The sequence below is a fragment of the Periplaneta americana genome, chromosome 3, assembly GCF_040183065.1.
Source record: "Periplaneta americana isolate PAMFEO1 chromosome 3, P.americana_PAMFEO1_priV1, whole genome shotgun sequence".
Taxonomy (NCBI): Eukaryota; Metazoa; Arthropoda; class Insecta; order Blattodea; family Blattidae; genus Periplaneta; species Periplaneta americana.
Window position 1 is genome coordinate 33392307 of NC_091119.1, and position 12682 is coordinate 33404988.

The 12682-nt window shown below is 36.4% G+C and overlaps 1 protein-coding gene and 1 non-coding gene across 2 annotated transcripts; both read right to left on the bottom strand.

The window, feature by feature from the left end:
- Nucleotides 1–1228: 1228 nt before the first annotated feature.
- Nucleotides 1229–12563, bottom strand: LOC138695903 (DNA replication complex GINS protein PSF1-like). The gene is made up of 6 exons (XM_069820257.1): nt 12159–12563; nt 11377–11441; nt 9027–9122; nt 6326–6416; nt 6055–6171; nt 1229–1442 (listed from the first exon to the last, which is right to left on the bottom strand). The coding sequence occupies exons 1-6, from the start codon at nt 12228–12230 to the stop codon at nt 1299–1301; spliced, it is 585 nt and encodes a 194-aa protein (XP_069676358.1). The 5' UTR covers nt 12231–12563; the 3' UTR covers nt 1229–1298.
- Nucleotides 4875–4947, bottom strand: TRNAY-GUA (transfer RNA tyrosine (anticodon GUA)). The gene has a single exon. It is a non-coding gene; the product is annotated as a tRNA-Tyr (tRNA).
- Nucleotides 12564–12682: the final 119 nt, after the last annotated feature.

Below are 12682 nucleotides of genomic sequence, written 5' to 3' on the forward strand. Positions count from 1 at the left end.
TCTCGGCAAAATCTGGGACAAACTGGCGACCCAAAATGCCTCCAGAAAAATCCGGGACAGGGAGTCTAAATTCGGGACTGTTCCAGAAAAATCACCTTAGGTGAGAGCGGCATCTATGAGAGAGAATCCCTTTCTAAAGCCATATTCAAGAGATTCTCAACATATCATTTTAATTTGTCATTTGAGGCCATTTATACATGGTGTTTCCGGGCCAGTGTTACAAACTTTCAGGGATGATGGGGAAAGGCACATGTATCAATTTGAGATAAAGGAACCATGGTCCGGAAATGACTGAGTCGAAAGTTATAAGCAAAAATAGTTGTGCGGAAATGGAATTGTAATTTGGCACCACGTGCCCTCTTTTCCTTAACCTTTGAAACAGTCGTGGAAAGATGGTATGGGTCGGATGTCTCTTACATGGGTACTTGACCCGATACAATCTGTGAGCTTGTCTACTGTTCCCATTGGCTCATCCGTATTCGAAAATCATGTCTGCATATTCCGCTCTCGTGTACTCCTCCATTTCACTAGGACTGATCGACTGGACACTGCAACTTGTACACATACACTGCTGTTTACAGACGTGCATTTCAGGACCGACCATGTCCATTACATATTACGCCATCTACTTTGCTTTAGTGTAGTTTCCTGTCCCCACCCCTCAGACAGCGCACTGAATGGAATACTGTAAGTAGACAACGTAAACAATGTCAGATGAATACAGTATGTGTAAGATGTACAGATAAATACACATAAATAAGGTGTACAGAGGAATAAAATTATTTCATTTCCACACAACTATTTTTGCTTGTCACTTTCGACTCAGTCATCTCCGGACCAGGGTTCCTTATCTCAAATTGATACATGTGTCCTTCCCCATCATCCCTGAAAGTGTGTAACACTAGCCCGGAAACACCTTGTATAATGACTAAATAATAAATTTGTATAATGAATAAATAATAATATATGTTATAAAAATTGTACAAAAATCGACAAATAATTGAGGGAGGGTACCTGGTTCTTTGGGATAGCTCAGAATATTGTTCAAAGTAGAATAAAAGAGCTTTCAGGTCCTCATAAGATGTGATGATGGAGCCTGCAAGTATTTCCGAAACATCAGATATATAAAATTTGAACACACAGCTGAAAAACGCAAATTCTTCTTGACGTATTTCAATATTTGTTAACAACATTTTTGTACAGGTATAAAATAAAAATTACATCAGAATTAGAATAAAAAATACCTTCATTTCATCTGATATTGTACACAGTTCTTCTACAATTGCATAATATACACGTCAGTGCACAACATGTTCTAGAATTCCTTGCCGGATAAGAGGTTCACATTGAGCACGAGGTAATAGATGCTGACTGTTCTTCTTAAGGAGCACTATTTCCCCATCATCCAACTCAAATTTGCCGTAATCGACTTGACATCGAACCTATAAAACAGATAAAAGCAAACATAATTTATACTAATGCATACAATTTTTATCCAGGATTGGAATACTTAGCTTTCCTTTTTGTGTGTTATACAATTCAAATGAACCCAAGAACTTAGAACATTTAGGAAGATGCACAACCATACAAAAAGAAAATTCTATACCTCATAAATACTGGAGTGCAAGAGGACTATTGACTTCGTTGCCAAATGTCTAGGCATTTGAACAACAACAATTTTTATCTATATGAAATTAAACAGTCTTCAAGCTAATTTTATAATATATTTTCTTACAATTTCTATCTTACAGATAGTTGTTGTTTTCTAATGCCAGGCGTTTGACAATAAAGTCATTTGACCTCTTGCACTCCAATTTTTTTCAAAGATATTATCATGACCAGCCAATGAAGCACAGATTTTGAGGTGTTCCGAATCCATTTCTTGGTTTGAGTTGCACAATGGGCAGTTAGGGGACTGATATATTCTAATTCTATGCAGGTGTTTAGCCAAACAATCATGGCCTGTTGCCAATCTAAATGCAGCTACAGACGATTTTCGTGGTAAATCGGGAATTAATTGATACAGATAGTAAAACAACTTATAAATTTTAGTATTTTTAGTATTTATTTATTTAACCTGGTAGAGATAAGGCCATCAGGCCTTCTCTGCCCCTCTACCAGGGGATTACAACTATAATATGAAGAATAAAATTACAATTAATATTAAATTTACAATTACAATTACAATAAAAATTAAAGTACGACAAGATTACCTGATTAATGAAAGCTAGACAATTTATCATAGAAGTTAAGAACAAAGAATATTTTTGTATTTACTGAATTACAAATTAAACCTAGAATAACAAAATTCTATAGTGATGAAATTATCATATATTCAGATATTTTGTGATAGATTAAGAGGACTATTTACAAGAAACCATGTCTGAACGAGTCTCAATTACTGACCAAGTGCCTAGTAAGTTTGCGTTTGAATTCAATTTTATTTCGACAGTTCCTGATGCTAGCAGGTACCGAATTCCAGAGTCTTGGCAGGGCTATTGTGAAAGAGAGGAGTATGAGGAGGTGCGATGGGATGGTATTGTTAGTATTGTTTCATGGTGAGAGCGTGTGTTCAGATTGTGGTGGGAAGAAAGGTAAGTGAAGCGAGACGACAGGTACGAAGGAATAGAAGAGTTCAAGATTTCGAAGAGAAGGAGAAGTGAATGTAAATTTCTTTTCTTATCTAGTTTAAGCCAACCTATTGTTTCCAGGGATGGAGTAATATGATCATATTTACGAACATTGCTTACAAAACGTACACACAAATTATGAGCGCATTAAGTTTCGTTTTGTTGTCGCTGGAAAGGTCAGTCAGTAAAATGTCAGCATAGTCAAAATAGGGAAATACAAGCATCTGCACAAGGAACTTTTTTAAGCAAGAGGGAAGATGAACATTTATCCTTTTTAGGACATGGATAATAATATATACTTTTCTGCAGGTTTCTGTGATTTGCATGTCCCAGTTGAGATTATTATCCATGTGAATGCCAAGATTTTTTACCGAAGAACTGAAAGAGATATGCACTATACTTACTTTAACGGGGGGAAATGTCGAGGTGCTTTACAGCGTCAGTTCCCCAGTAATTCATCTAACTTAAATGATTTGTCAAAGGCGAAGATTCCTACCACATGCTGAAGGTATGTTGTAGTATGCAGAAAGTTACACTTGTGCCAAGAACCTCACATACTAATCACAGTGCACTTTTGGCTTTAACACACCTGGCCACCAACAATGTCAAGTAACCTCTCATGTAAATAATCGCAATTGAAGCAAGTGGATTTCGAAAGGTGTATTGCAGAGAGAGAGATTTAAAGGAAAATAAATCGTCTGGCCTTAATTGGACGGAGTTACGCAATACTAGACCAACTGACAATTTAAAAAAAAAAAAAAAAAGAGATATTTGCACAAATCTGTTCATGGCAGGTTAATTTAACTCGGAAAAATCAAGAATGCGATATCTGAATTTTGCTGCTATTTATAAGCAAAAATTCGTTTATTGCATAAAATTTATTTATTTATTTTTCTTTGAAATATTAATTCAACTGCTGGTCTCTTATTAAAAATCAGTTAGCCTTTTTTAGTATTATTTGTGTTATCTTTTATAATAGTATGAATGTTATAATACTTCTTGCATAAAATAAAAAAAATAAAAAAAAAAAAATAGATTTATTTCAATGGCCAATATCTCGAAACAGATTTTTGGCGCTTGGATCACTATTGCTAATCACTGTCCAATTAAGGATGAACACAAAGATCCGAAAATTAATAGCAATAATATAATGAATTAAAGATTAATATTCTTGTAAAAATAAAATGTAATAACTAAGCACCATTAATATAAAAAACAAAATTAAATCAGTCTAGTATATACAGTTGCGAAGGTTGAGTTGTTGAGGTTGCTAGGAACAATAGCTGTGCAGGTACTATTTCGCACTGTCTGTAATGAGGTGATAGAAACGATCCTAGTGGTTAGCAACTATCTATGGACGCATATTTACTACATATTGAGCTTCGTGACTGTATATACTGGGTGTTCATTTCAAAGTGTGTCATGACGTCACTGTTGCGAGTCAGCGATTTGAAGCGAGTTTCAGCTTTTATGTCAGAGAAGTTGCCTATTATTCAAGGCGTTCAATCTGAACTTGAGAACGTGTACAGTGTAACTTGAACATCGTAGCAACAGATGGCGGTCTGTACGGTCTGTGTGCTACCATAACCTCTTTCGAACTGTGTTTTGCGCGGGCAAGTCGTACGCAGGGTATTTGTTATCATCGGTTGCAACATTCCACAACACAAATCAAATGCTCCGTGTCCATGTTGACCGCCGAAGTTAATGTCAACAAATACGTAAGTAATCGTCTTGACCCTCTCCCCATATCCCGATAGTAAGAAAAAAACTCACCTCAGTACGTGTTTCCAAACAGTTCACATTACCGGCATTACTGTACATATCAGTAAGTACTCTTCTGAATGAACGCCGTACTTGCTAGGCAACTTCTCTGGCACATAGGTAATACGCCTCTGTGGAAGTGTAGGAAGATTGAATTCTCTAGGCTCATCGACTAGCCACATGACGGCATACAGCGAGCCATGACACACTTTGAACTGAACACCCAGTACTAGGCTGTGATTAAATCTTGAAAGATAATCTTAATATTAAATAAAAGATTTTAGTTAAAATTAGAATATTACATATCCTTAATTACGACCATCTGAGTGGTATAAATGAATATTTGTATTGAAATATTACCTTTTTAAAAGGTATTTTTCAATAGCTAAAAATGCACGTAAGATCTTAAAAAATGTTTTTGTTTTGTTAATGATCTCAATACAAAACTATGGTACTTCATTAATATTAGAGGAGAAAAATTCGCTCCGGCGCCGGGGATCGAACCCGGGTCCTTGGTTCTACATACCAAGCGCTCTGACCACTGAGCTACGCCGAATTCAATCCACAGCACCAGACCGAATTCCTCTCCTTCAGTGTTTCCCTTTGTGACCTTACTCCTAGTTAGGCATATATGTTGACGTTTATGTACAATGTCAACTGCCATTACACTAGGGGCGCATTCAGCTGAGTGACTTATTTGACCGGGATTCCGCAGTTACATGCACTGCTAACTGTGAGAATATTGTGGATTTATTAATTTGTCCTACAGAATAATATCTGTGATATTGACAATTAATATTAGAGGAGAAAAATTCGCCCCGGCACCGGGGTTCGAATTTTAGTGTGGCGACCCAGTACAACATTTTTACTGTTGCATGGTTAATAAATGTTCCTTTGAGGGAATTTAAGTTTATAGTATGTGTTTTTCCTCAATAACCTTAACAAAGAGATTACCATCCCGATCATAACATTCCATGGCGGGGTTATTCGTTGGTTGCAAATATTGTTTACTCCATATTATTAACAAATTATTCGAGCAACCAGACCCAGGCCGTAACAATATTAGAGGAGAAAAATTCGCTCCAGTGCTGGCAGTTGACATTGGACATAAACGTCAACAAATATGCCTAACTTGGAGTCAGGCCACAAAGGGAAAACATTGAAGGAGAGAAACTCGATTCAGTGTTGTGGATTGAATTCGGCATAGCTCAGTGGTCAGAGCGCTTGGTACGTAGAACCAAGGATCCGAGTTCGATCCCCGGCGCCGGAGCGAATTTTTCTCCTCTAATATTAATTGTCAATATCACAGATATTATTCTGTAGGACAAATTAATAAATCCACAATGTGGTACTTCATGTTTATGTCATTTGAATAGGATGAAGAGTGTAACAAATTTATGAAATGAAACACAGTGTTTACCACTAAAGAAAAAAAAAACATAACTCTGTGTTAGTACGAATTTCTGTAACATATTATGTAACTGCTAACTACTCCAAACAGTAGGCTCTGGTCAATCCTATAACGTAAATATAAAAGTATTTTTAGACATGCTAAAAAATGCTAGTTATGGGACTGTAACAAAGTTTATGAGACATCTTGTATAGTTAGAATTTACAGAGAAGAGAATTATCTCTCTTTATATATTTAATAAATAGTCCTTACCTCAATATAATGAGCTTTTGGAGGCTTAATATCTTGTGTGAGATCCAAGCCATGATTCTCTCCAATTGATTTCATGTAATTTGCAAGGGATTTGCTGTAGTTATTAAACCACTGAATCTGAAATAATTATTTTCCAAAGATAAATATACTGATAAACAATAAAAGAAATAAACAAAAATGGAAGGAACAACCAACAACAAAAAAAGAACAATAAATTGAATGAACAAAATGATTAGCATAAATTTAAAAGAAATGTCAATATTCAACAAACCTCAGGTTCACAGAGATTGCTTTTTATTTCTGGTGGGAGAATGCTTCCAAATTCCCATCTCATCTGTCGTATTCTAGTAAGGCGATTGTACCTGAAAGATTGAAAAAGAATTACTAGACATATAACTACAATGACAAACAAGCAAGGACTTTATTTTCTGTCGAAAGTGGGTACTTTTGTTGGAAAATAATAATAATAATAATAATAATAATAATAATAATAATAATAATAATAATACATACATACATACATACATAAATACATACATACTGGCTTTTAAGGAACCCAGAGGTTCATTGCTGCCCTCACCACATAAGCCCGCCATTGGTCCCTATCCTGAGCAAGATTAGTCCATTCTCTATCATCATATCCCACCTCCCTCAGATCCATTTTAATATTATCTTCCCATCTACATTTCGGCCTCCCTGAAGGTCTTTTTCCTTCCGGCCTCCCAACTAACACGCTATATGCATTTCTGGATTCGCCCATACATGCTACATGCCCTGCCCATTTCAAACACCTGGATTTAATGTTCCTATTCCTAATTATGTCAGGTGAAGAATACAATGCGTGCAGTTTTGTGTTGTGTAACTTTCTCCATTCTCCTGTAACTTCATCCCTCTTAGCCCCAAATATTTTCCTAAGCACCTTATTCTCAAACACCCTTAACCTATGTTCCTCTCTCAAAGTGAGAGTCCAAGTTTCACAACCATAAAGAACAGCCGGTAATATAACTGTTTTATAAATTCCAACTTTCAGATTTTTTGACAGCAGACTGGATGATAAAAGCTTCTCAACCGAATAATAACAGGCATTTCCCATATTTATTCTGTGTTTAATAATAATAGTAGTAGTAATAATAATAATAATAATAATAGTTTTATTTTTTCTGGCAGAGTTAAGGCCATCTGGCCTTCTCTTCCACTCAACCAGGGAAAATATGGTGCAATCTCATAATATGATGATTTCCAATGACTTGGATCTTGGTAGTTACACTATTTATCTCCTCGCTTCCTAATGCATTTTGTCTGTCTTTACTTAGGGCGCTGCATTGAAGTAGGTGTTCTGAATTCATTACAGTGTCTGTGTTGCATAACATACAGGTGTCTGTGTCGAATATTTTCATCCTGTTCAAATGGTGTGCCAAGCAGTCATCACCTGTTAGAATCCTAAATTTGATTACAGCGTCCTTGCGATCTAACAAATGTAGGAGTATTTCTCTGATATCTATATTGATCCACTTTTTTCCTTAGTGTGTTGTTTTGGTGTGCTTAATATAACTTTGATCAAGTTTTGAATAATTTCAAGGGAAAAATTGTTTCGAGGCCGGGTATCGATCCCGGGGCCTTTGATTGAACATACCAGCGCTCTACCAACTGAGCTACCCAGGAACTTCACCCGACACCATCTCAATTTTTCCCCTTATATCCACACAACTCGAGTGTGCTGACAAGATGCCAGAGACCCACAACGAGTGCACACAAACTTTGTGTGACTTGATATCTGTATTGATCCACTTTTTCCTTGGTGTGCTTAATATAAGTTTGATCAAGTTTTGAATAATTTCAAGAGAAAAATTGTTTCGAGGCCGGGTATCATTCCCGGGACCTTTGGTTGAACATACCAGTGCTCTACCAACTGAGCTACCCAGGAACTTCAACCAACACACAACTCGAGTGAGCTGACAAGATGCCAGAGACCCACGAGTGCACACAAACTTTGTGTGACTTCGAATTGTCGTGCGTGCACACACACACTTTTTTTTTTGCTCATATTATTATTATTATTATTATTATTATTATTATTATTAATTGTATGTGGTTGTTCTTTATGGTTGTGAAACTTGGACTCTCACTTTGACAGAGGAACATAGGTTAAGGGTGTTTGAGAATAAGATGCTTAGGAAAATATTTGGGGCTAAGAGGGATGAAGTTAAGGAGAATGGAGAAAATTACACAATGCAGAACCTTCACGCATTGTATTCTTCACCTGACATAATTAGGAACATTAAATCCAGACGTTTGAGATGGGCAGGGTATGTAGCACGTATGGGCAAATCCAGAAATGCATATAGAGTGTTGGTTGGGAGGCCGGAGGGAAGAAGACCTTTAGGGAGGCCGAGACGTAGATGGGAAGATAATATTAAAATGATTTGAGGGAGGTGAGATATGATGATAGAGAATGGATTAATCTTGTTCAAGATAGGGACCAATGGCGGGCTTATGTGGTGAGGGCGGCAATGAACCTCCGGGTTCCTTAAAACCCAGTAAGTAAGTAAGTTAATTGTATGTTGTTCCTGTATTTCTGCCATTTTTATATTTGCTATTGTTCTTATACTGGTTGAGTGGAAGAGAAGGCTTTAAGGCCTTAACTCTGCCAGTAGAAATAGATTAATAGATAAACAGATAAATAAATAAATAGGTTCATTGTGCCTGTCTTTGCATCAAACGAGATAAACAGCCCTGGCAATTTCATCTCCAGAAGCTTACCCACAATTATTTTGGTGATACTCCCTCCCACAGATTGATTATACCAAACAATTTATAAACTACTTTCTGAGGGCAATATAAATAACATTCAGAGACCTTCACCTATGCTAGGTTTTCTAGGGCCTTTAAATGATGGTTACCTAAGAGACAATATGAGCCCAGACAAAATAAACAAGTGTCATTAAAATTAGTAGTAAAACCAAAGCTCTTACAAATATGCTAAAAGACATCGCTTATTTCTTTCCAAAGATGCATGACGCACGTGAACTCCTGAGAGATAGTCTTGATTTCCGGACATGTGGATACTCCTGAAACACAGAAAACAAACATATATACAGGATGAGTTTTAAATCCACCGACAAACTTCATCAGGGGATGATTTCTGACTGAAAATGGAGCACAAAAGTTCACATCACCTTGTGTATGGAAATGCATAGTTTCCAAGGTAGATGTCACTGACGACATTCTTTCATAATATTATAGATTTATTAATTTGTCATACAGAATAATATCTGTAACATTATCAATTAATATTTGAGGAGAAAAACTCGCTCCGGTGCCAGGATCGAACCCGAGTCCTTGGTTCTACGTATCAAGCGCTCTGAGCACTGAGCGACACCGAATTCAATCCACAGCACTGGATCGAATTCTCCTCCTTCAGTGTTTCCCTTTATGGCCTGACTCCATGTTAGGCATATATGTTGACGTTTATGGCCAATGTCAACTGAAGGAGGAGAATTCGATCCGATGCTGTGGATTGAATTCGGCGTAGCTCAGTGCTCAGAGCGCTTGGTACATAGAACCAAGGACTCGGGTTCGATCCCCGGCGCCGGAGCGAGTTTTTCTCTTCAAATATTAATTCTTTCATAACTTGTAGTGTGCATTTTGTGTGTTGCAGATAGTGTGATTTAAGCAATGTAGAAGCACAATGGTCCGGTATTCATTCCAGGAACAAGTCGAGATGGTATTCGTGTATGGCCAAGCAGGTGGAAACAGTCGAGAGGCAGCACAGATGTACGGAGCCACATACCCTGACAGACAGCACTACCCACATCACACAACATTTGAAGCCATTTTTCGGCGTTTGTGTGAGCAAGGCTCCTTTGAGACAGACGAACGTGCAGGGCATCGAGACAGACGAACGTGCAGGGCATCTCCACAAAAGTCCCTTACCCGCTAAAGTGGAGAATTAGCTACGGTAGCTTTCAACCGTGCCATTACAGTTACGACCAAATAGAACTTACATACACAATGTCGCCAATATAATGGCCTGATGTTGGCACGTGGCATTGTTAGGAGAAGAAAATTGTTTTTTTTTTCTCTCTCTACTGATCATTACCAACAGCACCACTGTTAGCGACAAGGATAGGTAGGGTTTGATGAGCAAATACATATATTATTCTAAATTAGACACACGGATGGACAGTGATAAGGCAGATTAATATTTTGAAATATACTCTCGTTATGATTATGTTGTTCTTTAAAAGAATTTTGAAATATATTCTCATTTAGAATTATGTTGTTCCTTATCAATATTTTCAAATATAGTCATGTTAGCATCAGATATTGTTATTTTTCTTATTTTCTTCTTTCTCTGGTTTATACATCTTGCATATACGAAGATGAGGTTTGATTAGTTTAGGTTTTTATTAACCATCCACGCATGCACAAACTGTTCCTATCGCGAGCCACACATGATGAAACTTATTAATTTAAACATAATATTTCATGTCATTTTCCATGTATTAATTTAAATTATATCATATTGTACTTAATAAATAATTTGTAACTAGAAAACATAAACTGTTTAATTTGAATATTATTCGTATGTAATACAAAAATGTTATATGACGAGGTATTTTCACTAGACCAAAAATAAAACGGCAATGCGGTCATAATTACGTAGTTAGCGCTTTGGCAAACATTAACCGCAAATTTACTTTCATTCATTTCAATGATATTCCCTGAACCACACCTATTTTTTCTTTTTTCCTTTATTTCGTTGTGATAACTATTATAAGATCTTACTCCATTTGCACTTTCTTTCAGTGTATTCAAAACACCGCAGTTATATACCATAAATCTTGGACTTGACTAGTGGAGTCAATTATTTAAGAATATAGTCGCGAATTTCACTACCACCATTTCGATTGTCTTCTGTTTCACACAGCTCGGTATGGCTCAGTGACTAGTGGCCAGCATAGTCGTGTTGCTCTACCGTGCGTATTATTCAGTTGTTCCCCCTTACCAATTCAACCATTTTCACTTCCAAAATCACCGGAACTACCTTAGCACTAGTTTCACCAAATAAATCAATCAACCAATCAATGAGTTATTGAGTTAGTAAATAAATAAAAATAAGTGAATAATAAGCGAGTGAGACAATAAAAAACAAATAAATAAATGTACCTCTTTAGTGTAGCTATTATGGAGAATTATCAATGACCAAGACAAAATTTCTCTCCGAATTACATTAAAATAAGCAAGTACTGAACGTTTACAGAGGGTTACTTACAACATACTTCAAAAGGCATTATCTTAAACTGTTCACTAAATACTTACACATCTCTCCAGTTCTGATCAAATAAAGCCTTCATTTCATCCAGTACTTTACGAACTGCATCCTCCTGAAAAAATAAATAAGAAAATAATTGTAACTGCACATTTGTTCCCTATTACATACCTAGGTCTACTATCTTTCTGCATTAACAGATTACTTTCATTCTTGGTATATAAAGAAAATATATTTTCATGCGAAGCACTCTATCAATGCCGATGTCTAAGAAACAATATTTGAATATGTGTGTGTAGCAGTGATGTGACACACGAAAAATAAAACATCATATTCAGATACTGATAACGGAGTCATTTTTTGGTAAAAATTACCTTTAGCAGCCATAACGTAACAGCGTTAAATGACAGAAGGCAGAGGACTGTGACAAGGTTAGAATAAGTTAGATGAGGGGACACCTAAGTGACAACCTTGTCACAGTCCTCTGCCTCCTGTCATTTAGCTCTGCCTTCATCTAACCTATTCTAACCATGACACAGTCCTCTGTCACTTAGCTATCCCCTCATCTAACCCACTCTAACCTTGTTACAATCCCCGGTCTCCTGTCAGCGATGTTTTGTTGTGGCCGCTGAAGATGAAGTTTCCCAAATTTTCATAGGCCTAAATTGGTGCAATTATGAAAATTCGTTAGTTTAATTACATTGTAATACTTAAATACTTTGTAATAATAACTCTGTATAGTGTTCTAAATTAATAACATGAATAATTTTGTAAATTTAACGATAATTTCGAAATACAAGCACATAAAATGAACATACACTACCATACTTACATTGAACAGTGTCACCGAATCGGGTGAACGATGAAGTTCTTTAATCAACTCGAATGCTATTTCACCAAACATGTTGTAGAAGTGTGTGCAAAAATACAGTATTAATAAAGTATAAGCTAAAATTTTATTATTCCAACTGCAAGAGACAGTTTCCTTTGGATCACGCGCGTCTCGCAGAAATAACCACAACAAAGATGGCAGATTGGCAGATACAGCTTCGCCAACTCGATTCTTGAAAACCCGCTATATAGCAGAGCAGAAGTAACTAAATTGTTATGTTATCAATGTAATATGGATTATTTTGGCTATGAGTTTAAAAAATACGTTATATCTATATATTCTTCAAACAAGTTTCACAAATTTTAAGCACTAAACTAACACAAGAAAGCACCAGACCTAGCGGAAAAGTATTGATATGGCGACACTGCGCAGATGGGACTTTTCCAGTAGTATCACACGATTCAGCATTAGCAATGTCATTCTTGAAAACTCGCTGTGCAGAAATCGCTAACTTCATATTATAT

Bases quoted from the DNA above. Each gene is read 5' to 3' on its own strand.
- LOC138695903 (XM_069820257.1), bottom strand. From the start codon at position 12,230: ATGTTTGGTGAAATAGCATTCGAGTTGATTAAAGAACTTCATCGTTCA. The intron at 9,123-11,376 runs GTAAGTATTTAG...TCTGTGTTTCAG, and splicing joins GATCAGAACTGGAGAGATGT to GAGTATCCACATGTCCGGAA. The intron at 6,172-6,325 runs GTTTGTTGAATA...TAATTATTTCAG, and splicing joins GCAATCTCTGTGAACCTGAG to ATTCAGTGGTTTAATAACTA.